The sequence below is a fragment of the Rana temporaria genome, chromosome 1, assembly GCF_905171775.1.
Source record: "Rana temporaria chromosome 1, aRanTem1.1, whole genome shotgun sequence".
NCBI lineage: Eukaryota > Metazoa > Chordata > Amphibia > Anura > Ranidae > Rana > Rana temporaria.
Genome location: NC_053489.1, coordinates 167,570,141 through 167,596,337, shown reverse-complemented (window position 1 = coordinate 167,596,337; position 26,197 = coordinate 167,570,141). Strand labels below are relative to the sequence as shown.

At 43.6% G+C, this 26,197-nt stretch overlaps 1 protein-coding gene across 1 annotated transcript in view; it reads left to right on the top strand.

Moving 5' to 3' along the window:
• Window positions 1-26,197, top strand: part of RFC5 (replication factor C subunit 5) — a 55,866-nt gene that overhangs the window by 11,675 nt on the left and 17,994 nt on the right. The window contains exons 3-7 of the mRNA XM_040345842.1: window positions 4,707-4,843; window positions 14,302-14,381; window positions 15,989-16,062; window positions 18,667-18,826; window positions 18,909-18,990. Coding sequence (XP_040201776.1) covers window positions 4,707-4,843; window positions 14,302-14,381; window positions 15,989-16,062; window positions 18,667-18,826; window positions 18,909-18,990 — 533 coding nt within the window. The remainder of the gene's footprint in view (window positions 1-4,706; window positions 4,844-14,301; window positions 14,382-15,988; window positions 16,063-18,666; window positions 18,827-18,908; window positions 18,991-26,197) is intronic.

Here is a 26,197-nt window from a genome sequence, read left to right as displayed (position 1 = left end):
GTCCCATACTACATACTACTTTACAGTCGCTGGCTTTAACGGCATGGCCATTGAAAGCCAGGTACTAAGAGACCGGGGCCTATCGGATTCCGTAATTTCTACCATGAGAAGGGCTAGGAAGTTATCCTCTAGAAGGATTTATAATGGCACTTGGAGAGCTTACTTAGCGCTTTGCGAAGAAATGATATGGAATCCACAAACTTATTTTGTGTCCAGGATACTGCTGTTCTTACAGCGCTGGGTGGACCAAAAGCTTGCCTTAAGCACGATTAAGGGGCAGATATCTGCCCTGGCTGTTTTATTTCAGCGACCCCTGGCGACTCACTCTCTGGTGAGAACTTTAGCACAGGGGGTTCGGCATGTGGCCCCTCCGGTTCGTCCTCCACTACCTCCGTAGGACCTAAACCTGGTTCTCTCGGTGCTTCAGAAGGTACTGTTTGAAGAAATTAGGGAGATTCCCTTATTGACACTTTCTCAGAAGGTGGTCTTTTTGGTGGCGATCACGTCAGTTAGACGAGTCTCTGAGCTGGCCACCTTATCATATAGGGCTCCCTACCTAATCTTCCACAAGGATAAGGTGGTGCTGCGTCCGCAGCCATCTTTTCTACCTAAGGTCGTCTCGGCCTTCCATCTCAATGGGGACATTGTACTTCCATCCTTGTGTCGTAACCCGTCGCACCCTAGGGAGACGTTGTTGTCCGAGCCCTGAGAGTATATTTATCTGCCACTGCTCTGTTCCGGAGGTCAGACTCACTGTTTGTTTCAGAGGCTGGGCCCAAGAAGGGCCTAGCGGTCTCATCGACCAACATCTCTAGGTGGATCCGACAGACAGTAATTCAGGCTTAGGCCATAGGGGGTCGGGCGCCCCCCTTTCCTATCACGGCGCATTCGACCAGGGCAATAGGTGCCTCCTGGGCTTTCCGACATCAAGCGTCTGTTTCCCAGGTGTGTAAGGCGGCGACTTGGTTGTCCGCCCGCACTTTCACCAAATTCTATAAGGTTGATGTGAGTGGATCTTCGGATGCTTTTTTCGGCCGCAAAGTTTTGCAGGCGGCTGTTTAGAGTTGCAACTCCTCAGTGGAGGAGCTCTGTTTTGGGGTGAAGTTTAATTTTTTGCTCTTCCCACCACTCATTTTTTTGACACTGCTTTGGGACGTCCCACTAAGTCAAGATTAAGGCTGTTTTTTCAAAAGAGAAAATAGGACGGACGGACACAGCACCCACCCCTCCTTTTTATGTTTGTACTACTTTTTGACGAACTAATCTGCGAGATGCAGAGAGAGGGGTTATACCCGGAGGGCCAGCCCCCTGGGCGGGGCTATAGGGTGTGTATGATAAGTTCACCTTTTATATATACATTTCTGCCTAGTCACTCCTAAAGGAAGGCTAATACCCACTAAGTCAAGATTAAGGCTGTGTCCGTCCATGAACTCAGAGAAAGAGATTTTACGGTGAGCATAAAATCCTATTTTTTTTTAAATAAGGATGTTATACCTACCTGCTATGTGCAATGGTTTTGCACAAAACGTCTCTCTTGGGCACTGGTGCCCCTGGTTCCTCCTCCCTTCTGAGTGCTCCCATAACAAGCCACTTGTGTGGGGCTAGATCCCCCAGCCATGCTGTATGCCCCTATTGAAACACAGTGTGGTTTGGCCCTGCTCCCATCTCGCAGGCTTTTTTTGACACCCTCTTTGTCCAGTGATGAGAGAGTGTGTCGTTGCTGCTCTCGGGCACAGGCAAGTATTGGGGGGGTGCTGTGGGGGAACATAACAGGTTTTTTGTTTACCTTAAGCCAGAAAATGCATCAAGATAAAAAAAAAACTTTACAACCATGTTAATCCTAAAGGATAAGTATACCTTTAACCACATGCTTACTGGGCACATATACCCCCCTCCTGCCCAGGTGAAATTTCAGCTTCCGGCACTGCGTCGTTTTAACTAACAATTGCGCGGTCATGCGACGTGGCTCCCAAACAAAATTGACGTCCTTTTTTCCCCACAAGTAGAGCTTTCTTTTGGTGGTATTTGATCGCCTGTGCGGTTTTTATTTTTTGCGCTATAAACCAAAAAGTGTGACAATTTTGAAAAAAAATACAATATTTTTTACTTGTTGCTATAATAAATATGCCAATTAAAAAATATATATATATATTTTTTTCTCAGTTTAGGCCGATACGTATTCTTCTACATATTTTTGGTAAAAAAAAAAAAAAAAGCGCAAAAGTTATAGCGCCTACAAAATAGGGGACAGAATTATTATTTTTTATTATTTATTTTTTACTAGAAATGGCAGCGATCTGCAATTTTTATTGGGACTGCGACGTTATGGCGGACACATCGGACACTTTTGACACATTTTTGGCGCCATTAACATTTATACTGCGATCAGTGCTATAAATATGCACTAATTACTGCATAAATGTGACTGGCATTGAAGGGGTTAACACTAGGGGGTGAGGAAGGGGTTAAATATGTTCCCTATATAGTGTTCTAACTGTAGGTGGGGGGGGTGACTGGGGGGGGGGGGTGACCGATCTATGTCCCTATGTACAAGAGACACAGATCGGTCTCCTCTCCAGAGACAGGACGCTGTCTCTGTGTGAGCCGGCAATGAGAGATGATCTCATATGTTTACATATGAGATCATCTCTCATTGGCCGCACAGATCGCATCGCAAACGGCCACTCTGATTGGCCGTTCGCGGCGATCTGTAATTGGCTGTGTCCAAGGGACACGGCCAACACAGAAGTTCCCCGCTGCGTCAATTGACGGCTTGTTGGATATTCAGATCCGCGCTGTAGCCGTCATTCGACTATAGCGTGGGTCTCAGGAGGTTAAACAGGGCTCGACAAATCCCGGTCGCAAGGTCGCCATGGCGACTAGAAATAGCATCCTGGCGAAAATGGCTTGGAAGGTGGAAGGTGAAGTCCCCAGCTCTTCCTTTTGTGAGCTGGCGCCATCTGGTGGCCGTTGGTATTACAAGTTAAGCATTACAAGTTAAACAGCAATTCTAATGTAATTTTTCACTATTTTCACTGCCAACTTCTTTCCTCTAATTAGAACCCCCAAACATTATATATATTTTTTATTCTAACACCCTAGAGAATAAAATGGCCATCGTTGCAATACTTTCTGTCACGCCGTATTTGCGCAGCGGTCTTACAAGCGCACTTTTTTTGGGAAAAAATTACACTTTTTTTAATAAAAAAATAAGACAACAGTAAAGTTATCCCCATTTTTTTTTATATTATGAAAGATAATGTTACGCCGAGTAAATTCATACCCAACATGTCGGGCTTCAAAATTGCGTCCGCTCTTGGAATGCAGACAAACTTTTACCCTTTAAAATCTTCATAGGCGACGTTTAAAAAAATCTACAGGTTGCATGTTTTGAGTTACAGAGGAGGTCTAGGGCTAGAATTATTGCTCTCGCTCTACCAATCGCGGCGATACCTCACATGTGTGAGCTTGGCGGGACGGGGTGCGTTTTCTGGCTCCTAACTTTTTTAGCTGGCTCCTGGATTCCAAGAAAATTTGTCAAACCCTGCCTTTAAAGCAGTGTTGGACAAATTTGTTTGGAATCTAGGAGCCAGCTAAAAAAGTTAGGAGCCAGAAAACGCGCCCCGTCCCGCTAAGCTCACACATGTGAGGTATCGCCGCAATTGGTAGAGCGAGAGAAAAAATTCTAGCACTAGACCTCCTGTAACTCAAAACATGCAACCTGTAGAATTTTTTAAACGTCGCCTATAGGGATTTTAAAGGGTAAAAATTTGTCGCCATTCCACGAGCGGACGCAATTTTGAAGCGTGACATGTTGGGTATCCATTTACTCGGCGTAACATTATCTTTCACAATATAAAAAAAAATTGGGCTATCTTTACTGTTGTCTTATTTTTAATTAAAAAAAGTGTATTTTTTTCCCCAAAAAAGTGCGCTTGTAAGACCGCTGCGCAAATGCGGTGTGACAAAGTATTGAAACGACCGCCATTTTATTCTCTAGGGTGTTAGAATAAAAAAATATATAATGTTTGGGGGGCTTTAATTAGAGGGAAGGAGATCACAGTGAAAAACACATTAGAATTGCTGTTTTACTTGTGTTGCCTACGGGCACCACAAGATGGCGCCAGATCACAGAAGGAAGCAGAAGCCTGCAAAGCCGCGGCCTCAATTACCGGCCGGCGCCGGCCCGCCACAATCGTGCGGCGGGGAAGGTGGGGGCGCACAGAGACACAGGATGGGGGTATCCTGTGTATCCACTTCCCCCGCCGTGCGATCGCGCCGGCCAGTAATTGAGGCTGCGGCCTTCTGCAGGCCTAAGCTTCCCCGGGAGCCAGGTCGCCATTTCTTGTCACAATGGCAACCAGGCGCCTGAATTTTGTCGAACCCTGTTTTAAAGCAATATGCCCCCTACTACACGGCAGGACACCCCGAAGCAGAGATCCCTGGAATAGTGGTGCATACTTAAGTGATTTTCAGCTTCTTGGGCAATTGACAAGGTATGGTATGTGCATAGTTACATTGGTCTAAGCTGGATTAATGTACAAAATATCCATATCTGAAATTCATCTTTAAACAAAATGTTATGTGTCTAGACAGAACTTGCTAGAAGCAAGTGTTTTCGGTGTGATTGTGTTTTTTTTTTTCGTGCTGTGTTCTATATTAATTTTCCTGTTGTGTTTTTATTTTTATTTTTTTCCTAATACTAGTTCAGAAGTTCATCAGTGAAGACAAACTTCCTCATCTATTATTATATGGACCACCTGGAACCGGCAAAACTTCCACAATTCTAGCCTGTGCAAAACAGCTTTACAAAGAAAAGGAGTTTAACTCTATGGTTTTGGAGGTATCTCTTTTTTTTCTTTTAATATTGTAGTTATGAAGTTTTCAAGTGAGGTTATTAGATTTGACTTCTCTTATAGTAAAATTATTTGTATGCGTGTTTCACCATCTTAGTTTTTTTATAGTTTCCCTATTGCAGGGTTATGCAATTAGCCGACCTCCAGCTGTTGCAGAACTACAAGTCCCATGAGGTATAGCAAGACTCTGACAGCCACAAGCATGACACACAGAGGCAGAGGCATGATGAGACTTGTAGTTTTGCAACAGCTGGATGTCCACTAATTGCATATCCATGCCCTATTGTATAATACACATATTGGTAAGTTTTCCTACAATGGTTACAGTATGTGTAAATAAGGTAGTGTATTCAGCATCTGCGGCAAATGACTGTTTAATTAAAATATACGATTTCTCTTTCGTTCATTGACGGACACAGCACTTTAATCTTGACCTTAGGGTTATATCGCCACCTTCAGGACACTAGGCAGAACATGTTAAAAACAGCAAAACTGCACAGTACCGCCCCCGGGGGCCAGTCCTACTGGCTATAACCCCTAACACTGCATCCAGCAGCTCAGTTTTTTTTCTGCCTAGTGTAGAAGGACCTGGCTCCCGGTGGGGACTATTGGTCCTGGAGATTTTTCATTTTTTTCTGTCTTTTGATTGCTGTTGTCTACTATCAACAGTCAAGCTGGGTGACAGGCTGGATAATATAGATCCTGGTAGTCTCCCCAGCCCTGCCATCAAGCGTGAGCAGGCCTTAGCTACACGCTAGGTCAGCCATGACAGATCCAGGGGTGGCCGGCGAGCTATATGCTTCAATGCACACATATGACCAGGCTACTGCTGTCCGTGTCACAGTGTGCCGTGGCCGACAGCCACCCTGTACCGCTCGGGTGATGGGTCTGTCTGCGGAATGCGTCCAGCAGTCCTCACGGGAGGGGTAAGTATGGTTCCGCCTGCCTCGGCAGGTTGGAGCAGCTGGGCATTCCCTGGGAGGTTGAATTCGGGTTCTCTTTCTCCTCTTCTCTCCCCCTCTCTTCCCTCCTCCCCATGCTGTTCTGACGTTTCAGAGGATGCAGACCAGGACAGTGAGGATGACTCTGTGTCTGGGCCAGCGCCGGAAAGGGCGCTTTTAGGAGCACTTATTACATCGGTGCAGGATACCATAAAAATGGAGGATACGGTGGGGGCATCTACAGAGGTGCCGGTCCCTTTTTGGTCCCACAAGCCGGCTAGGGTGTTTCCCTGCCTAACTTTGATAAGTTTATTTACAAAGAATGGGACCGGCCGCAGCTGACTTTTTCGGTCCCAAAACGCATGGCGGTACTGTACCCCTTTGAGGAGAGTTTCCTAAAGAAATGGACATCTGCCCCGATTGTGGACCCCCCGGTCTCCAGGTTAAACAAGGTAACCACGATTCTGGTGGAGGGGACCCCGGCCTTTAACCACTTGCCCTCCAAGGACGTCATATGACGTCCTTCACTTTGTGAGGTGATATCTGAATGATGCCTGCAGCTACAGGCATTGTTCAGATATCACCATCTTATGCCGGCGATTCTGTGCACGATAAGAACAATCATAGCGGCAGTTCCGCCGCTTGTTCATTCTTATAGGCTTCGGGGGCCCGGAGAACGAATCGGCCAGCGATGGCTCATGACGATAGAGAGGCCCGGGCGCGATGTTGTGACGTCACGCCTGGGTACCCGGAAGTATAGACAGCCGCAATCGCGGCTGTCAGCATGAGATCTGTGAATTTTTTTTTTCACGATCTCATGCTTTCAAGCCTGGAGGAGAGATGTAGGGTCTTATTGACCCCACATCTCTCTTCATAAAGAGGACCTATTAAAGTGTAAAAAAAAAAAAAAATTAAAACGCCCCTGTCTCCAGGAATCTCGCGCTCAGAAGCGAACACGCATATAAGTCCCGCCCACATATGTAAACGCCGTTCAAACCCCACATGTGAGGTATCGCTGCATGCATTAGTAACCTGTAAAAAAAATTAAAGCTTCGCCTATGGAGATTTTAAGTACCGAAGTTTGGCGCCATTCCACGAGTGTGCGCAATTTTAAAGCGTGACATGTTGGGTATATATTTACTCGGCGTAACATCATCTTTCACATTTTACCAAAAAATTGGGCTAACTTTACTGTTTTATTTTTTAATTCACAAAACCATTTTTTTCCCCCAAAAAAGGCGTTTGAAAAATTATTGCGCAAATACCGTGCGAGCAAAAAAATTGCAATGACCACCATTTTATTCCCTAAAAAAATATATATAATGTTTGGAGGTTCTGCTTAATTTTCTAGCAAAGAAATTGTGATTTTTACATGAAGGAGAGAAGTGCCAGAATAGGCCTGGTGGACAAGTGGTTAAGGACCCCGCCAATAGGTCTCCCGGTCCATGTTCACAGTGGTGGGTTCAGCATTGCAGCCAGTATTGGCCACGGCCCTGGTGTCCCAGACGCTTACTGAATGGGCGAAATTGTTGCACCGTGAGTTGGAAAAGCAACAGGCTTCCCCAATCTGCGTGGAGCTGGCAGACCAGTTAGTGCATGGCCTTAAGTATGTCTGTGATGCGGCTTTAGATACGGCTCCTTTGCTTTCTAGAGCCTCAGTATCTGCTGTGGTGCTCTGTTGCCTAATTTGGCTAAAATGCTGGTCTGCGGACCAGGCATCTAAAGAAGGCCCTGGCAGATTTTCCCTTCAAGGGGTAGAGGCTATTTAGAGCCTCGCTGGATGACATTATTAAGAATGTTACTGGGGGTAAGAGTTTTCTTGGGAATACATCACGGGACACAGAGCTCCCACCCCTCTTCGGAGTTAACGTGGAACACTTATTGCTTTGCTACAAAACTGAGGTACTCTCCATTTGGGAGGGGTTATATAGGGGGAGGAACTTAATTTTAATTGGGTTTGGCAGTGTCCAATCACCTGTGGTGACTACATAACCCGTTAAGTAATTAAGGCTCTGTGTCCTGTGATGTATTCCCAAGCAAAGTATTTCACAGGTAAGCTGTATTAAAAAATCATATACACATATATATATATATATATATATATATATATATATATATATATATATATATATAATGTCTGATCAAAATCATATTTTACATTGTTGGATCTTAACAAGGTTCCAAGTAGAGCTTCAACATGCAACAAGAAGAAATGAGAGTGAGACAAAACATTTTTTGAGCATTCAATTTAATTGAAAATAACGAATAAACTGAAACGGGCTGTTTTTCAGCTGATCAAAAGTTTAGGACCACACCTCCAAAAAAAACCTAACCCCCCCCCCCCCCCCCCAAAACAGAAATTCAACTTCCAAACATTAACTCAGTAATAAGTAGCTCCGCCGTTATTGTTAATCAGTTCAAAAGTTTGTTTCGGCATGCTTGATGCCTCGCGTTTCCATTAGGTGAATGAGAACATTTCTCCAAGTGGTGAAGACAGCCGCACGAAGGCCATCTACTGTCTGGAACTGTTGTCCATTTTTGTAAACTTCCCTTGCCATCCATCCCCAAAGGTTCTCAATTGGATTTAGATCAGGGGAACACGCAGGATGGGCCAAAAGAGTAATGTTATTCTCCTGGAAGAAGTCCCTTGTCCTGCGGGCATTGTGTACTGTAGCGTTGTCCTGTTGAAAAACCCAGTCGTTACCACACAGACGAGGGCCCTCAGTCATGAGGAATGCTCTCTGCAACATCTGGACATAGCCAGCGGCCGTTTGACGCCCCTGCACTTCCTGAAGCTTCATTTTTCCACTGAAGGAAAAAGCACCCCAGACCATTATGGCGCCCCCTCCACTGTGGCGCGTAGAAAACATCTCAGGTGGGATCTGCTTGTCATGCCAGTAACGTTGGAAATCATCAGGACCATCAAGGTTACATTTTTTCTCATCAGAGAATAAAACTTTCTTCCACCTTTGAATGTCCCATGTTTGGTGCTCTCTTGCAAAGTCCAAACGAGCAGTTCTGTGGCGTTCAAGGAGACAAGGTTTTTGAAGACGTTTTTTGTTTTTGAAGCCCTTCAGTCTCAGATGCCGTCTGATGGTTATGGGGCTGCAGTCAGAACCAGTAAGGGCCTTAATTTGGGTCGAGGATCGTCCAGTGTCTTGAGAGACCCTGCTTATGCAGTTCAGCAACCCGACCACGTTCAAAAAGGGAGAGATTTTTTTGCCTTTGCCTTCACAACGTGTGACTACCTGACAGGAGATGACAATGAATCCACATCTTTGCACAGATTTGGCCTTTTAAAGGCATGTGGTCCTAAACTTTTGATCAGCTGAAAAACAGCCTGTTTCAGTTTAATCGTTATTTTTAATTAAATTGAATGCTCAAAAAAATGTTTTGTCTCACTCATTTCTTGTTGCATGTTGAAGCTCCACTTGGAACCTTGTTAAGATCCAACAATGTAAAATATGATTTTTTGCAATTTTTCAAGTGGTCTTAAACTTTTGATCAGGACTGTGTGTGTGTGTGTATAATATATATATATATATATATATATATATATATATATATATATAAGAAATACATGCGTAAATGTGCCAAGGCATGGAATAAATTGGCTCCTCACTACAGGCTTTCTGTCACTGATGATGATAAAGCTTTGGTAGCTAAAACTGAAAACTACGAGGATATGCCTATTTCCAATCTCATGATGCAGGAAGTACCTCCACACTTTTGGACAGAACACCCTACTGATGTAGGATTCATAGATTGCACACCTTATAGGGCAACACTCTAACCTAATACATCTCCAATCTTTGTGAAACAATACCCTTAAATATGTAGTGCCCTGATCCTAAAGTGCAGGGGCTATGCTGTAAATGTAGTGTTTGTCTGAATTGTAAATAGTTCAGATTTGATTGTACAAAGTTAAATTGGCTTCTGTTGTGTCACTGTCACCACAGGCCAGTGTGAGAAATACAGCAAGCTGAAGTGCATTGACTGTTCTTTCCCCAGAAACAGCTCTGTGGGAGTGTTCTTGCTACTGTGCATTCTGGGAGAGGATATTTAAGGGGGCAGAAACCATGTGATGTCTCTTACCTCATGGCCCTGCTGGCCTGAGGATGTGCTAATGTTCTCTCTACCTCGGGGCCCTGCTGGCCCGAGGCTGTGCTCATGCACTCTGATCTCATGGCTCTCCTGGCCTAAGGTATGTGAGAACTGCTCTCTCCTACCTCGGGCGCTGCTGGCTCGAGGCTGTGTTACTACAAGTAGGCCCAGAAGTCTGGGGTCTACTTAACTGAAGGTGGCCCTGTGCTGTCTTGCCTGCGCGGAAGAAGCCAAGCAAACTGAGAAGATTCCAGGGGAGGACCTTGCTGGAGAGAACCGGGCGGAAGGCTGGTTTCTTAGGAAGTGCCTGGTGACTCGTTTGGAGGATGCATTTAAGTTAATCTACCTCACAGTACTGCCGGATGGCTTAAAGGTTCTGCTACTGTGCAGCTGTTCTATAACTGATTGCTGGCTAAACAATCCTGTGGCAGAGGATTATCCAGGAGTTCCACTGATTTCTAAGCCTGTGGCAGAGACTTGTCTGTGTGTGTCATACCGGCTGCTAGGTCAGTGTGAGAGGCCTATCCGGGTGTTGCAAAGATCCGCTGACAGAAAAGCTGTTTGTCTTCTGGATCTAAGCAATTCTTCAGTGATCTGCAATAAGATATCTGAATCTCCCCTAATCCTCCATCCCTCTACTCCTGCAAGTTCGTTTATTAAAGAATTGGATAAAGACTAAGTGATTGGCACTCACATCTGTCTGACATTTCTCATCATAGACTCTTGGTACTGAGACGGTGAAAGGTGGGGTAACGGCAGGACCCGAAAATTTAAATACAACGGCCCTCTACAGCTTTCGAAGCCACTCTAGCTAGAGTGGGTATTGCACACTGGGATAGGCCTCTCTCACTAGCCTAGCAGGCGAGATGGCGCACGGAATATGGTACAGTCTCTGCCACAGATGGTGGTATATTCGGTCCAAAATCTTCTCCACACAGGATTAAGCACCCGGATCTCTCCCGATTAACTTCTTGTGACATTAGAACTGACAGGCGACCATCATTCAGCCCCTCAGTAATGGTGTGTCCTTCAATAAAGTTCAAGGCCTCTCCCGAGATACCGGCCTCGTGCTCGGTGCTCTCCAAGATAGGTTCTTCGAGTGGCTTCCTCCCTCCAGGACAGACAGCACAAGACCACTCTGCAAACGTAGACCCAGTCTAACTACCGGGCCTACTTAGTAGATCACAACTCCGGACCAACGTGGTGCCGGAGCCAGGAACACTTTAACATGCACCCCCGGCCAGGAGGGCCACACAAGGGGGGGGGGGGGGGGGGGGATGACAAACCCAGGATCGACGACCCCAGTCCAATGGCGTCTGTCCCTTAAGTACTCCTCCTCAGCATGCACAGCGGGACGATCAACTCACACTGGCTGCCGAAGGGGAACACCCAAATCACCTTGACCTGACTGCTGCCACCCTTGACATGGGGTGGTAACGGCACCCCAGACAACAATAGTGGTCACTCGCAGTACAGCCATGGCTGGAACAGAGGCCCAAATTTGGAAAAAATTATATGGTCTGAGTCAACTAACACTCAGGCTACCCTCTAAATTTAAAGCAGCGCTGGCTAAACAGTAGCAGGCCGCTACATACAGAAGGATTGGACACTGGCAAACAAAGCTATCTCTAGACCAGCCTATTACCAGCATGCATCAGTTCTTTGTCATTGTCCTAGGAGGATGAATTTCATCTCTTCAGCTCTGCTGGGAATAGTCTAACCTACCTTTTTTTTTTTTTTTTTTTTATAAACAAGATTCTTCATTACATTGCTGCTTAAGCTGGTTTCTACAATAGCGGCACCCCAGAGCGACCTTTTTTTAGCTAGTTTTGGATTGCTTTACATGGACCCTGATGAACTAGATGTTGTGGAGCTAGACTGGGAGTGCCCTTTGGACATTGGGTTCTGCATTAGGCACTTTACAGACCCCTGTTCTGGTAACAAGTTAGCCATGAGCGCTTTTTCAGGTCCGGAACTGTGTTGGTATTGCCTTAGTACTTGCCCTTTCTGTAGATTCACTTTGAGTAGGCCAGTCTGGCTCAGTGTCAGGAGCTACCTCGCTGTTTGGATTGCTAAGCGCCTTTAAATTCTTGCTTTTACTGTTGAGAAAGGAAGAGGAATAGGTTCCCCACAGCTACTCCTGATTTGCAAAGACCTCAATCTCTGGTCTGTTCCTGCTGCTTATCTACACTGGCTTTGGTCACCTCCCGCCATCTGATCCACACTGATTTATTAAATGTCTGTGTTTTTTGAGTACCCAAGGCCTTGCCTTTTTCCCTCAGCTTAGGTGCATCACTGTGATGCGGTTGCAACATCCTTTTTATATAGAAACGCAAGTGACAGTTCTGCTGCAACAGGTGAACCCAGCTCACACTTTCCTTAAGGCCCGTACACACGATCAGATATTCCGACAGCAATTGTGTGATGGAAGGGTTTTGTCGAAAAATCCGACAGTCTGTATGCTCCATCGGACAATTGTTGTTGGAATTGCCATGCTCTCAAATTGTCCAACAATAAATGTGTTCCGTCGGATTATCTGATCGTGTGTACACAAGTCCGTTGAACTAAAATCCAAAGTACAAATGTGCATGCTCCGAACCAATGCTAATCATCAGACATTAGCAGAAGTTGTCGAAAGGGTAGCGCTAAAAAGCTGAAAAACGTTGTTTCGTGTATGTTGGCTGAAAAAGTTCTGCCGTCTGTATGCAGAACAAGTTCATGGCCAACGCCCTTCGGACAACAATCCACGGATTTGTCCGATGGAAGTTTGATCGTGTGTACGAGGCTTTAAAGTTTGAGGATGTTTATTTTGTGTTTTCCAAAGGTACTGAGACCTGAAACCCAGTTACCCTATGATTATAAGGTTTACCTAGTCATCAAAGTCATCAGCTTCGCTGGACTGCTTTATTGTCTGGGGCCTCTACTGCAGTGACTCAAGACCAAAGTAACCCTTTCTCACTGGTACTGACCACAAGGCTTTAGTGCCTTCCCCTGCAGAGTCCATTTCTGATTCACCTGTGGCTTTAGAGGCAGCCGGGCCAGAGGTCACAAATAATTCTGACTTTGATCAAGGGTCTCTCCCTGATGACATTTTTTGACTAGTCGGGGTCCACTGCAGTCTGATTTACAAGAGACCGTTTTTGCTCTTATTGATGCTGCACATGCTATGCTGCATCTGGTGGATTGACCTATTCTCTGCAGTATCAGGTTTTTCAGAACTCCTACAGCTGCAAAGACCATTCTGGTAAACTTTCTGAGCAGACCTAACGTGTCTTCCTCTGGAGATTAATTGGTTTCTGGACTGATGAATCAATCCTCCATTCCTGATGGGGACATCTCCCCCCACCTTCAAGAAGATATGTCATTACAACAAAGGAATGGGCTGTGATCTAGTGAACAAAAGTTGTGTGCCTCCTTTCCTATTCAGCAAAACACAAAGTTCTCTCCTTGTATATACTTCTGAGCAAGTCATCCTTGGGGGTTCTTTCTGCTTAATCCTCACCTTGGTGATGTAATTGGGTAAATGTCTGCCTCGGGAGTACTTTCTTTTTTTCATATTCTTTTTATATAAAGGAATCATAAATCATCCCTCAGATTTGCCCCCCCCCCCCTTTTTCTCTTTTGGACCCTATGGGTTCAGGTAAGTTGAAGCTGAGAAGCTTCTCTGGTCTTACTGGGACATTGTTTTTTGGTTTCCTCCTATCTGGTCTGAGTTCTTGGAGAGAGCGGTTTGTTCTTTGTGTTAGTGACACATCAGGCTATCACTCCTTCCATGTTGGGAAATAGGTTTTCCCTCCCATCATACTCCCTTTTTTGCTTACCCCTGCTTTTTGGGTATCATGAAAGTATATGAGTGTCCATGTACCTTAAAGACCAAGAAAGAAAATGCCATTTATGTATTCACCATACATTCCATTTCTTGGAGTCTGTTAGAGGGTTGGGACCTATGTTCCTTAAGTTTATGACCATGCTCTTTGTACTGCTTACTAACAAATGAAGCATACTGGTATTAGGAGGGGGGCTATCCTGGGATGGCCTACAGACTTTCTTGTTTGCCAGGGATAAATCCCTCCTGTCGGCAGCCGCAAAACCCAACATTATGTATCGTCCTATGCCCCTTGATGGATCCAAGATGATGAGATTTTATAATGAGCACAACAATCCTATTATATATGTATTTGTTTTGTTTTTGTATTGAAATGTTATTGTGTGTGTTAAGATGAGAAATGCACCCACAGGATATGTCGCACGTAGCTGAGATTTGTGCCAGATGTGTATCAATGCACATACTGTACACACTAGGCAGTTTTGCGAAGTTTCATGCTTTTTTTTTTTTCTTACAGATGGATGTAGTGTGTGTGTGTTTTTTTTTTATATTCTTTTTATTTTTTTTTCCAAAGTTGAACGCTTCAGATGACCGTGGCATAGATATTGTAAGAGGTCCCATATTAAGTTTTTCCAGTACTAGAACCATATTTAAGTAAGTATATAATGACACTATGTTTTATGTCTGTGGTGTTTTTTTTTGTTTGTTTTTTCCTTCCTTCCTCTCTTTAAATATGTTCTTGGGTGTAAGGGTTTAACTGATTTGCTCTCCAGGGCAAATTTGATCATTTTCATTAAAATGTATTGCTATCGCAAGGGATGAACAAGACCCCTTGTGTTAGCTTTGGGTAGTAGGCACTCTATGGAGAGTCGGGGGTCTGTTACTCCGATCCCTCCTCCGTCCTCCAAGCTGATCAAACAGTTGCTGCGGGGGGCAGTGATGTGAAAGAAGGCAGCTGTGGTGGGGTTATGATGTTAAGAGGGGACAGAGGACGTAGTTGAAGGGGGGAAATGTGAACGGAAGATGGGATGTGGTATGCAGGGGGACTGAGGATGCTGATGTAAGAGCATGATTGTGATATAAGAGGAGAGGGGGAATGTGATGTGACATAAACATGCGTTTCGGGCCTCTGCTGGAAGAAAATTTACTGATCAAACCTCTAAGAATTTTAATTCAATACCCCTGATCCAGAGGGTCTCTCCTGCAAAGTAGCCCTTTTGGTCACCATCACGTCTGTCAAACGTGTTTCTGAACTCACAGGCCTTTGCTGTAAAGAGCCTTTCTTCATGCTTCACAGTCACAAAGTTGCTTTACACTAAAGGGACATCCTTTCTCCTGATGTTGGTCTTGGTATTCCTCCTCCAATGAGGACATTGTACTACCATCCTCATGCCCTGCTCTTAAATATCCCAGGGTAAACGCTGTACTTTGCACTATACTTTGAACCTTAGAGTATACCCCAAAGCTACTGGTCAAATCATATTGATGAATTTCAGTGTGTCTTGTCCTTGTGATCTTGCAAGGTATACGCTACTTCAGAGCTCACCTTGGCACAACGGATAAGGAATCTGATCGTGAAAGCTTACATTCTCAAAGAGAAAACTCCTGCACTTTTTACATGCCCGTTCAACCAGATCGATAGGAGTTTCCGGGGGATTTTGGCCCCAAGCCTCTGCAGCCCCATTGTGTAAGGCTGCCATCTGGTCTTGTGTTCATACGTTTTTAAGGTTTTATCAGGTGAACATATCTTCTGCTGATTCTTCTTTGTGGATTTTGACCTCAAGGTTCTTGCAGCAGCACTCTGAAGTCTTATGAACTTTGTTGTTTGAGTCTGTTTGCACAGTTTGCCTCATTGCTGCGGCTCCTTCTTATTCATTGTATTGGGACACTCTATGGTGTATAAATACTCTGCCTTTGTCCTCTACTGTACAGTTGAGCACAGAGGAATTTTGACTCGTCTGTAGATTTCATATCTTGGTGTGCAGTGCAGGACACAGGCAACCTCTTCCATTCCTTGGATAGGGTTATAGGGGAGGTGCCCAGGTCCTTTAAAGCTTTGTCAGTGTCCAATCATCTAAAGGTCTAAAGATAAATTCCTATAACCCATTGTGTATGAATGCCTGTGTCCTGTACTGTTTCAATATATGGAATTTACAGGCAAGTCAAAATTCCCTTTTATTTTTTTTCTTGGTAAATTGTGTCAATTTTACAGATGTAGCAGTCTTGTTTGTCTTAAAGTGACAGTTGTCTCTCCATTACAGAAAAGGATTTAAGCTTGTGATTCTGGATGAAGCAGATGCAATGACTCAGGATGCGCAGAACGCTCTACGACGAGGTAAAATGGCAAACGATTCCACTGCCATATGCCTGGAAATGCTACAAATTTGCCAGATCTTTTGAAAATTTTAGATAGACATAACAATCTGTCTTGTCTTTGTTACAGATGATGAATTTATGCAGTTGGCAAATCTATCATGATTTTTACTACAGCGACTTGCTGTAATAATAAATTCTCTGCAGTTACTGAGTTTGTGAAAACATGGGTTTTTTCATATGCACACTACACAAGCTTAGTGTTTTGTTACATAATGTGCCATAATGGAGAACATAATGATTGGGATTCTAATTTAACCACTTAAGACCCGGACCTTGCCCCTTTTTGCGATTCGGCACTGCGTCGCTTTAACTGACAATTGCATGGCCGTGCGACGTGGCTCCCAAACAAAATTGGCGTCCTTTTTTCCCCCAAATAGAGCTTTCTTTTGGTGGTATTTGATCACCTCTGCGGTTTTTATTTTTTGCGCTATAAACAAAAATAGAGCGTAAATTTTGGAAAAAAAACAATATATTTTACTTTTTGCTATAATATCCCCCAAAAATATATATAACATTTTTTATTTTAGGCAGATACGTATTCTTCTACCTATTTTTGGAAAAAAAAATCGCAATAAGCGTTTATCGGTTGGTTTCGCAAAATTTATAGCGTTTACAAAATAGGGGATAGTTTTATTGCATTTTTATTAATTTTTTTTTTTTTTTACTACTAATGGCGGCGATGAGCGTTGTTTTTTTTTCGTGACTACGACATTATGGCGGACATTTCGGACAATTTTGACACATTTTTGGGACCATTGTAATTTTCACATCAAAAAATGCATTGTTTATTGTGAAAATTACAATTGCAGTTTGGGAGTTAACCACAGGGGGTGCTGATGGGGTTATGTGTGTCCTGAAGTGTGTTTACAACTGTAGGGGGGTGTGGCTGTAGGTGTGATGTCATCGATTGTGTCCCCCTATAAAAGGGATGACACGATCGATGCTGCCACCACAGTGAAGAAGGGGGAAGCCTTGTTTACACACGGCTCTCCCCGTTCTTCAGCTCCGGGGAGCGATCGCGGGTCCTGCGGTGACGGCTGGGTACTAGTACAGGACGTACCTGTACGTACATGTGCCCACCTGTGCCATTCTGCCGACGTATATGTGCAGGAGGCGGTCCTTGAGTGGTTAACATTTACACATGCTTTGCCTTTTCTCCAAGTCAAGACACAAATTCTGGAGATTTCATTTATACAGAGTGAAACTGATATAATTAAATTGAATAGGCTTGCACGTCCTGTGAATTAAAATAACATGGCTTTTAGGAGCATAAAAATACTTTTCAAATTGTCTTCATACCAAGATGTGGTGTTGATGCTGAGAAGCTTTATCTTTCTGAAAGATATGGAATGACCTGGCTGTGATTAACAATCTGCTTCTCTACCATGCCCTCCTATTAGAAGTAAGGTAATGGTGACAACACAGAACTTCTGATTGGACAAAATTGTGGATCCTGCATAACTTGTAACTTGTAATCGGTATTTAAAGGACATATTCATTTTTAGTAATTTTGTGCTTAAGTGGACCTTGGAATATAATGCACAGTTTGCGATACAATGTCCTGGCTCCCTCTACCTCCAAAAATATCCCATTATAGTAGGTATAAAATGTACCTGTAAAGTACATGCCCAGTAAGAGCTGGTGTGGTTAAGAGTTTGTGCAGTGCAAAGAACATGATAGAAAAAAGTCCAATATTTAAAAGAAAAATATTTTCTTGTATAACCTCTAACACTATTAGTAGTAACGAATGTTACTCCCTATAGATTTCCTTCCTATAGATCTCCAAGTGAAAGGTTTCCCCTAGACTAGGCATTTCTTCCATCTTAATTAGAGTTTGTGTTTAAAGTATTTTCCTTTCCAGTGTAAGATAGTATATTAGCCTCTTGCTGTGGTGGGCCTTTGTTGAAAACTGTGCCATTATAGTCTCAGCCTTGCAGTTGGTACGTTTTCTTAAAGCGGGGGTTCACCCTAAAAACGATTTTCTAACATTACATCCAGCTCACTCTCTACATTGACAGTATGCCATTATTTTTTTTATTTTTTTTTGCTGTACATACCTTTGTACAGCTGTTTTCTTCCCCGGCTTCCGTGTATGGCTTCCCGCGGGAGTGGGCCTTCCTATCCAGCAGGTGATTGACGTGATGACAAAAACGACCTCCACCCATCGCATAAGGAGCGTCACGGGTTGCCAAAAGAAGCCGAACGGTGAGTCGGCGCTATACGGCGCCTGCGCACCGACGTTCGGCTTCTTTTGGCAACCCGTGACGCTCCTTATGCGACGGGTGGAGGTCGTTTTTGTCATCACGTCAATTACCTGCAGGATAGGAACGCCCACTCCCGCGGGAGGCACTACCCGGAAGTCGGGGAAGAAAATGGCTGTACAAAGGTATGTACAGCAAAAAAATAACGGAATTCTGTCAATGTAGAGAGTGAGCTGGATGTAATGTTAAAAAATCGTTTTTAGGGTGAACCCCCGCTTTAAGTAAATATTGATTTGTTAACAATTTTCTGTATCTTTTAAACAAAAATGTTTTCATGTGCTCCTTATTTTATATCTTTACAGTGATTGAGAAGTTTACTGAGAACACCCGTTTCTGTATGATTTGTAATTACCTGTCTAAGATTATTCCAGCTCTGCAGTCCAGGTGCACACGGTTCCGCTTTGGTCCCTTGAACTCAGAGATGATGATTCCCAGACTGGAGCATGTAGTCCAACAAGAGAAGTTAGTTTTCAAAGCTGTTTTCCAACAAATTTCCAACTGCTGCTTCTTCTGAAAAATAATTTCCAACCCTTCTCTTTGATAGTGTGCAAATTAGCCCAGATGGAATGAAGGCCCTGGTGACCCTCTCCAATGGAGACATGCGCAGAGCACTAAATATATTGCAGGTATGTAATATATTATGCCAGTGCTTTACACTATTGTGGACTAGCAGTAAATTATGCCCACCTTCCATAAAAGCACACATTTCACCCATCAATTTCTCAGGAAAGTTCATATACATCTAGTATTGCCGAAGTTAAAGGGGTTGTAATGTGTTTTTTTTTATTTTTTAAACAAACCTGTCATACTTACCTCCACTGTGCAGTTAGTTTTGCAGAGAGTGACCCCGATCCTCCTGTTCTGGGGTCCCACGGCGGCTCTCTTGGCTCCTCCCTGCAATAGATAACCCCCTTGGGAAGCTCTCTCCCGAGGTGGTTACCTTGCGTAGGATGCATTAAGGTGGAAAAACACAAACCTTTACAACCACTTTAATTTCAATTAAGTGATGACCACATACAGTGCCTTGCGAAAGTATTCGGCCCCCTTGAACTTTGAGACCTTTTGCCACATTTCAGGCTTCAAACATAAAGATATAAAACTGTAATTTTCTTTGAAGAATCAACAAGTGGGACACAATCATGAAGTGGAACGAAATGTATTGGATATTTCAAACTTTTTTAACAAATAAAAAAACTGAAAAATTGGGCGTGCAAAATTATTCAGCCCCCTTAAGTTAATATTTTTTAGCGCCACCTAATGCTGCGATTACAGCTGTAAGTCGCTTAGGGTATATCTCTATCAGTTTTGCACATCGAGAGACTGAAATTTTTGCCCATTCCTCCTTGCAAAACCGCTCGAGCGCAGTGAGGTTGGATGGAGAGCGTTTGTGAACAGCAGTTTTCAGTTCTTTCCACAGATTCTCGATTGGATTCAGGTCTGGACTTTTACTTGGCCATTCTAACGCCTGGATATGTTTATTTGTGAACCATTCCATTGTAGATTTTGCTTTATGTTTTGGATCATTGTCTTGTTGGAAGACAAATCTCCGTCCCAGTCTCAGGTCTTTTGCAGACTCCATCAGGTTTTCTTCCAGAATGGTCCTGTATTTGGCTCCATCCATCTTCCCATCAATTTTAACCATCTTCCCTGTCCCTGCAGAAGAAAAGCAGGCCCAAACCATGATGCTCCCACCACCATGTTTGACAGTGGGGATGGTGTGTTCAGGGTGATGAGCGGTGTTGCTTTTACGCCAAACATAACGTTTTGCATTGTTGCCAAAAAGTTCGATTTTGATTTCATCTGACCAGAGCACCCTCTTCCACATGTTTGGTGTGTCTCCCAGGTGGCTTGTGGCAAACTTTAAACGACACTTTTTATGGATATCTTTAAGAAATGGCTTTCTTCTTGCCACTCTTCCATAAAGGCCAGATTTGTGCAGTATACGACCGATTGTTGTCCTATGGACAGAGTCTCCCACCTCAGCTGTAGATCTCTGCAGTTCATCCAGAGTGATCATGGGCCTCTTGGCTGCATCTATGATCAGTCTTCTCCTTGTATGAGCTGAAAGTTTAGAGGGACGGCCAGGTCTTCGTAGATTTGCAGTGGTCTGATACTCCTTCCATTTCAATATTATCGCTTGCACAGTGCTCCTTGGGATGTTTAAAGCTTGGGAAATCTTTTTGTATCCAAATCCGGCTTTAAACTTCTCCACAACAGTATCTCGGACCTGCCTGGTGTGTTACTTGTTCTTCATGATGCTCTCTGCGCTTTAATTGGACCTCTGAGACTATAACAGTGTAGGTGCATTTATACGGAGACTTGATTACACACAGGTGGATTCTATTTATCATTAGTCATTTAGGTCAACATTGGATCATTCAGAGATCCTCACTGAACTTCTGGAGAGAGTTTGCTGAACTGAAAGTAAAGGGGCTGAATAATTTTGCATGCCCAATTTTTCAGTTTTTTATTTGTTAAAAAAAGTTTGAAATATCCAATAAATTTCGTTCCACTTCATGATTGTGTCCCACTTGTTGATTATTCAAAACAAGTTAGTTTTATATCTTTATGTTTGAAGCCTGAAATGTGGCAAAAGGTCGCAAAGTTCAAGGGGGCCGAATACTTTCGCAAGGCACTGTACATAGATGCAAGCAATAATATATATATATATATTTTTTATTTGAAAGATACCATTTGAAAGGTACATCATAGTCATTTGCACATAGTGACTAATCATACATCACAGGACACAGAGGACTTAATGTTCCTGGCTACTTCTGTTATGCTGCCACTTTCAGATAAATGGACAGAAAAGGCAGGAATCCCCACCCAGGCATAACATCTCCCAGCTCAGCTAAGCCTCACTTTTTAGCTAGTGTCCTTTTAGGTGCTGGATGTGCCTACACATTTCTCTCTGAAGCTCTCCTTTCAGGGGCTTAACTCTAATTCCCCTGCAGTTGTAGGAAAGTACAGTACCGTGTCTGATTTGGTTTCCTATGGCCAGAAGGAACTGTACCTAAATCCCACATGCAAGTGTGGGCTTGTTATGTTAAACAATACTATGGGCATTGATCTACAGAGTACAATGTATCTGGTAACCTTACTGGGCTGGTGCTTTACAAGTCCAGGGCCGTGTTCCCTCTGAAGGCTAATAGAGTCCATGAAGGCCCTGCTAGCTTTGTTAGCTGTGGCTTGACATTACCTGCTTTTGCTAAGTTTGTGATCTACAAGTACCCCAAAACCTTTTCCATCATTGATTTTCCCAGGGGGAGCCCCTCCTAATATGTATTTGGCATGTGTATTTTTGGCGTTTTAAGTGCATACCTTTTTTACATTTTTCTATATTGACCCTCATTGCCATGTGGCTGCCCTACCCCCTATTTTGTTAAGGTCTTGAAGTAATGATTCTATAACCCCAATTTCAAAAAAAGTCGAGACGCTGTGTAAAATCTGCAAAAAAAATCTAAACTTTTTTTAATTCAAAATTCTGTGATTTGCAAACATCAACACATTTTATTCACAATAAAAAACATATCAAACGTTTTACCTGAGAAAATTTACCATTTTAATAAAAAAAAAGGTAATTTTGAAAATGATGGCAGCAACACATCTCAACGTTGGAACAGGGCAACAAAAAGCTAGCAAAGTAAGTGGTATTAATATTGAATAGCCATAAGAACATTTTGCAACTAATTAAGTTAATTAGCAAGTGGACAATAACACGATTTGATATAAAAAGAGCATATTGGAGAGTCCGTATTTCAAAAGTAAAGATGGGCAGAGGATCACCAATCTAAAAAGCTGTGTCTAAAAATGTAACAATTTTAGAATGTTTCTCAGCATAAAATTGCAATGACTTTAAATATCAAAATCTGCAGTACATAATCTCAAGAGCCAGAGAATATGAAGAAATATCTGTACGCAAGGGATAAGGCCGAATGCCTGTTATCTATTGGCCCTCAGAAGGCACTACATTAAACGGGTATGATTCTGTGATGGACGTGGGCTCAGGAATACTACCAAAAATCATTCTCTGTTTAACAGTTCACTGTGCCATTCAAAAATGCAAGATAAAGCTCTGTTGTGCAAAGAAGTCATATCTGTACATCCCCCCCCCCCCCCCCCCATCCCACCGCCATCCGGTGCTTCTCCGGGCTCTCCTGTGCCATCGGGGACCCGGAGAAAGAATCGGATGACGACCATAGAGATTTCCGGTGACCAGATGATCACCAGTCATCTCTATAACCTTCGAAGGCCCAGGCACACCGTTATGACGTCGTGTCCGTGCCGTGGTTGTAAACAAAGCCGCGATCGTGGCTGGTAAGCATAGGATCGTGGATATTATTTTTTTTTCGATCTCATATGCTTCCCAGCCTGGAGGAGAGATGTGGGGTCTTTATTGAGTCTCTTGGCCTCTATTGAGCCTCTTGGCCTCGCGACTCAATTGGAAGGTATTAAGGTTTGTGGCCAGGTCAAAAGACCCATGGGGGGACGTGACAATGCGTTGGTGGCACCGTGGGGTCAGTATCGGCTAATTAATGCCTTTTCCCCCTCTAAAGCTTCTTCCCCACGGATGCCACTTCATCTAATAGAAGGCTAATGCCATATTGCCATCTTTTGTTGCGCAGGGCTTGGAACTTACTATTATCAATCTAAAACCAGTCTTGGCTTCCACTTGTGTTGCCAGAAATCTTTGTAGTCAGCCATTCTCAGGGGATCGTCTTTTTGGGCCTAGTCTCCAGGAGGCACTTGAAGACATGGCAAATAAAAAAGTGTTTCCAGAAAATAAATAGAACTCAAACTTCAAGAAGTAAAAGATTGTATGATCAAATTTGAGGATGTCAATGAGACCATGGTGGCGTACCTCATAAAACGAGAGGGGCCCAAGAAGGCATTTTCTTTAGGCGATAGCCTGCAGCATTCTTTCTGGGCAGAAATGAATCTTGTCTTAATCTCCACCATTCATCTGAATGGTGATCAGAATTCCCTAGTAGATTACCTCAGCCGTTACCAGGTGAGGCAGGACGATTGGTCTTTCAATCCAGAAGTCTTTTCAGCCATCACTCTAATGTGGGGAAGATCTGATGCAGATCTCTGCCTCCTGGGACAACTAGAAGGTAGAAAAATTCTTCTCTAAACCCTCTGCATTAAGCAATGTGGATAGACGCTCTGGGGAACCCTTGGTTCTTTGCCCTTTACTATGTGTTAGCTCCAATGAGACTCATTCCAGAAGTTCTTGCTCATTCAGAAGGATTACTTGCCTGACGAAGAGGTCCTGCGTGGCCTCGAAACGTTGCACTTTTTGTAATGCCTATTTTGTATTAAACATTTTTGGACGTTATCTGCGATCCATGGTGTGCTGCTGAATATTTTTTATTTGATGGTTCCAGTGCCCAGCTGGTGATCGTTTCAGCACCCACCTTCTTTCCACGAGCCATTTTCAAAGTCCAGGAACGTGTGCGATTGGAATATTGACTAGATCATTCCAGAAGTTCTCCAGAAATTTCAGTCGGTAAATAAACATCTATTCTAATGGCTCCTTTTTGGGCCATGAGACTGTTTTCTCTTCTGAAGAGACTGACTTTGGGTCCTCCTTTTTTTTTTTTTCTTCCATTGAGGGAATACGTGATCTCGCAGGGACTGGTACTATATCTGCATGTGGCATACCTGAAACTGTCATTGTGGTTTCTGAAGAACAGCTCATAATGTCTCCAGGGATTTTCAGACAAGGTCATTAAGACCCTGGTTAACCGCGTAAGCCTGAGACAGGGCTGTTTCTGGAAGACGTTTAACTCCTGGCTTGTGACACATTAGCGAGAGTCCCCAGATATGATACATTTTTAATGTATTCCAGGGTGTGGCTGACCATTGTCTTTCTGTCAGCACGCTTAAAGTTCAGGCTTCTGCACTTAGTGTTTTCATCCAGGTTTCTCTCTTACAGTACACATTTGTGGCAATTTTTTTTTTTAAGCTGTCAGATCTAGGCCAATGGTGTTTAAAGCAGAAATCCGCCCTAACACTAAAATCTCTGCATCTACAGACATCCACGATCTAACACTAACCTATCTAGCCCTGTAAAGAAGAAATCAGTATACATACCTTTTTTGAAGCCGATCCGACCCGATTCCATGAGTTGTCAGCTGCAGCTTCGTTGTAGAGGTGGGTGCAAAGGAGGCAGCCAAAAACAGAAGCACCATAGTAACTCTATGGGTGACATCCCTACCCATTCGTTTCACAGCTGTTGTTGGCTTTCTTCTCTTCAGAACGTCTACCGCTGGAGACTGGATTGGCTTAAAAAAGGTATGTATACTGATTTCTTCTCTACAGGGCTAAATAGGTTAGTGTTAGATTGTGGATGTCTGTAGATGCAGGTTAGGGTGAACTTCTACTTTTAAATGTTGCCTGTCCTGGGATTTGTCTTTAGTCTTTCAAGCACTTGTTTTGAATCCTTTTGAACCCCCAGAGGAATTGTCAGTAAAACTTCTAACATTGAAAAAAGTTTTTCTTTTTGCAATTCTTTCGCCTGTAGGGTAAGCGAGTTGCAAGCGTATTCGATTAGGGAACCCTTCTTTATTTTCGAGGCTAGAGTAGTCCTCAAAGTGGATCCAGGCTTTTTACCTAAGGTAGCCTCTTCTTTCCACAGGTCTCAAGATGTCGTTTTACCTACTTTCCGTTCCTCTCCCAGTAATGAGGGAAAAGAAAGGTTTAGTCTTTTGGATGTAAGAAGTCTTGGTCCTTGAAGGTTATAAAGCAGTGGTTCTCAACAGTTCTAGTGCCGTGACCCCTTGATCAAATTTCCCAAGCTGTGGGGACCCCCTAACCTTAAAATTATTATGATGTACATTTTAGGAAGTACAACTCTCTCTGTCTTCTCCTTTCTTTCTCTTTTATCTTTTATATCCTAATTTCTGCCCCCCCCCCCCCCATCCCTCTCTCTAGCCGTCTTTCTTGTTCTTTCTCTTATTCTTTCTCACCCTTTTTCGTTGTTCCTCCCCCACTTTTCCTCTCTCTTCCTTATATTCTCTATTTGTATTCCTTCTCTTACTCCTTGGTGGGGGGAATGGGATGAGTGGCAGTGCTGGGGGAGTTCTGATCAGCCAACTTGGGTGCTCTTGATCAAGTTCATCTGCTGATCTGAGAAATGTAGTGGAGACTTTTATTGGTAACTCTAATCACAGGTAGTGTTACTCACTGTGTCTCCGACTCTGTGGTGTCTTGCAGCAGTGACACCTATGCCAAAATCAGGAGATTGGGTCTTCTCCAGCCCCTCCCACTTCAGTCAGCTGACCTCTACTATCTTCCCCCCAGCCATGATGTGAACTGAATGGGCGGCTGCGAAGAGGCTCAGTGGGCGGCCACAGGCTCCAGGAACAGCCCAGCTGGGTGGCTGCGAAAAGGCTGGAAGAGCGGTGCAGGCTTCAGGAACAGCCCAGGATTCAGTGACCCCTGGCAAATCGTCATTTGATCCCCAGGTTGAGATCAACTGTTATAAAGGGTTTTGAGAGTCAGATTTTTTTTTTTTTTTTTTCAGGTCACATAGGGGTTATAGTGCATCCAAGTCCACCATAGCTAGGTGGAGACAATTAGCCTTTTCTAACGCTTATGTTTCCCCTCCATTTATTAATGCACATTCAACAGGACCCTTGTCAACATCATGACCCAAGATAGCTGGTGTCTCGCCTGAGCAAACTTGATCCCTCCTGTATTGAATTGTATTGTAACTGTACTTTCTTCCCTGATGTAAAGCGCTGGGCAAACTGTTGGCGCCATATATAAATCCTGTATAATAAAGCAGCTACATGGTCCAATTATTCAACTTTTGTTAAACATTAT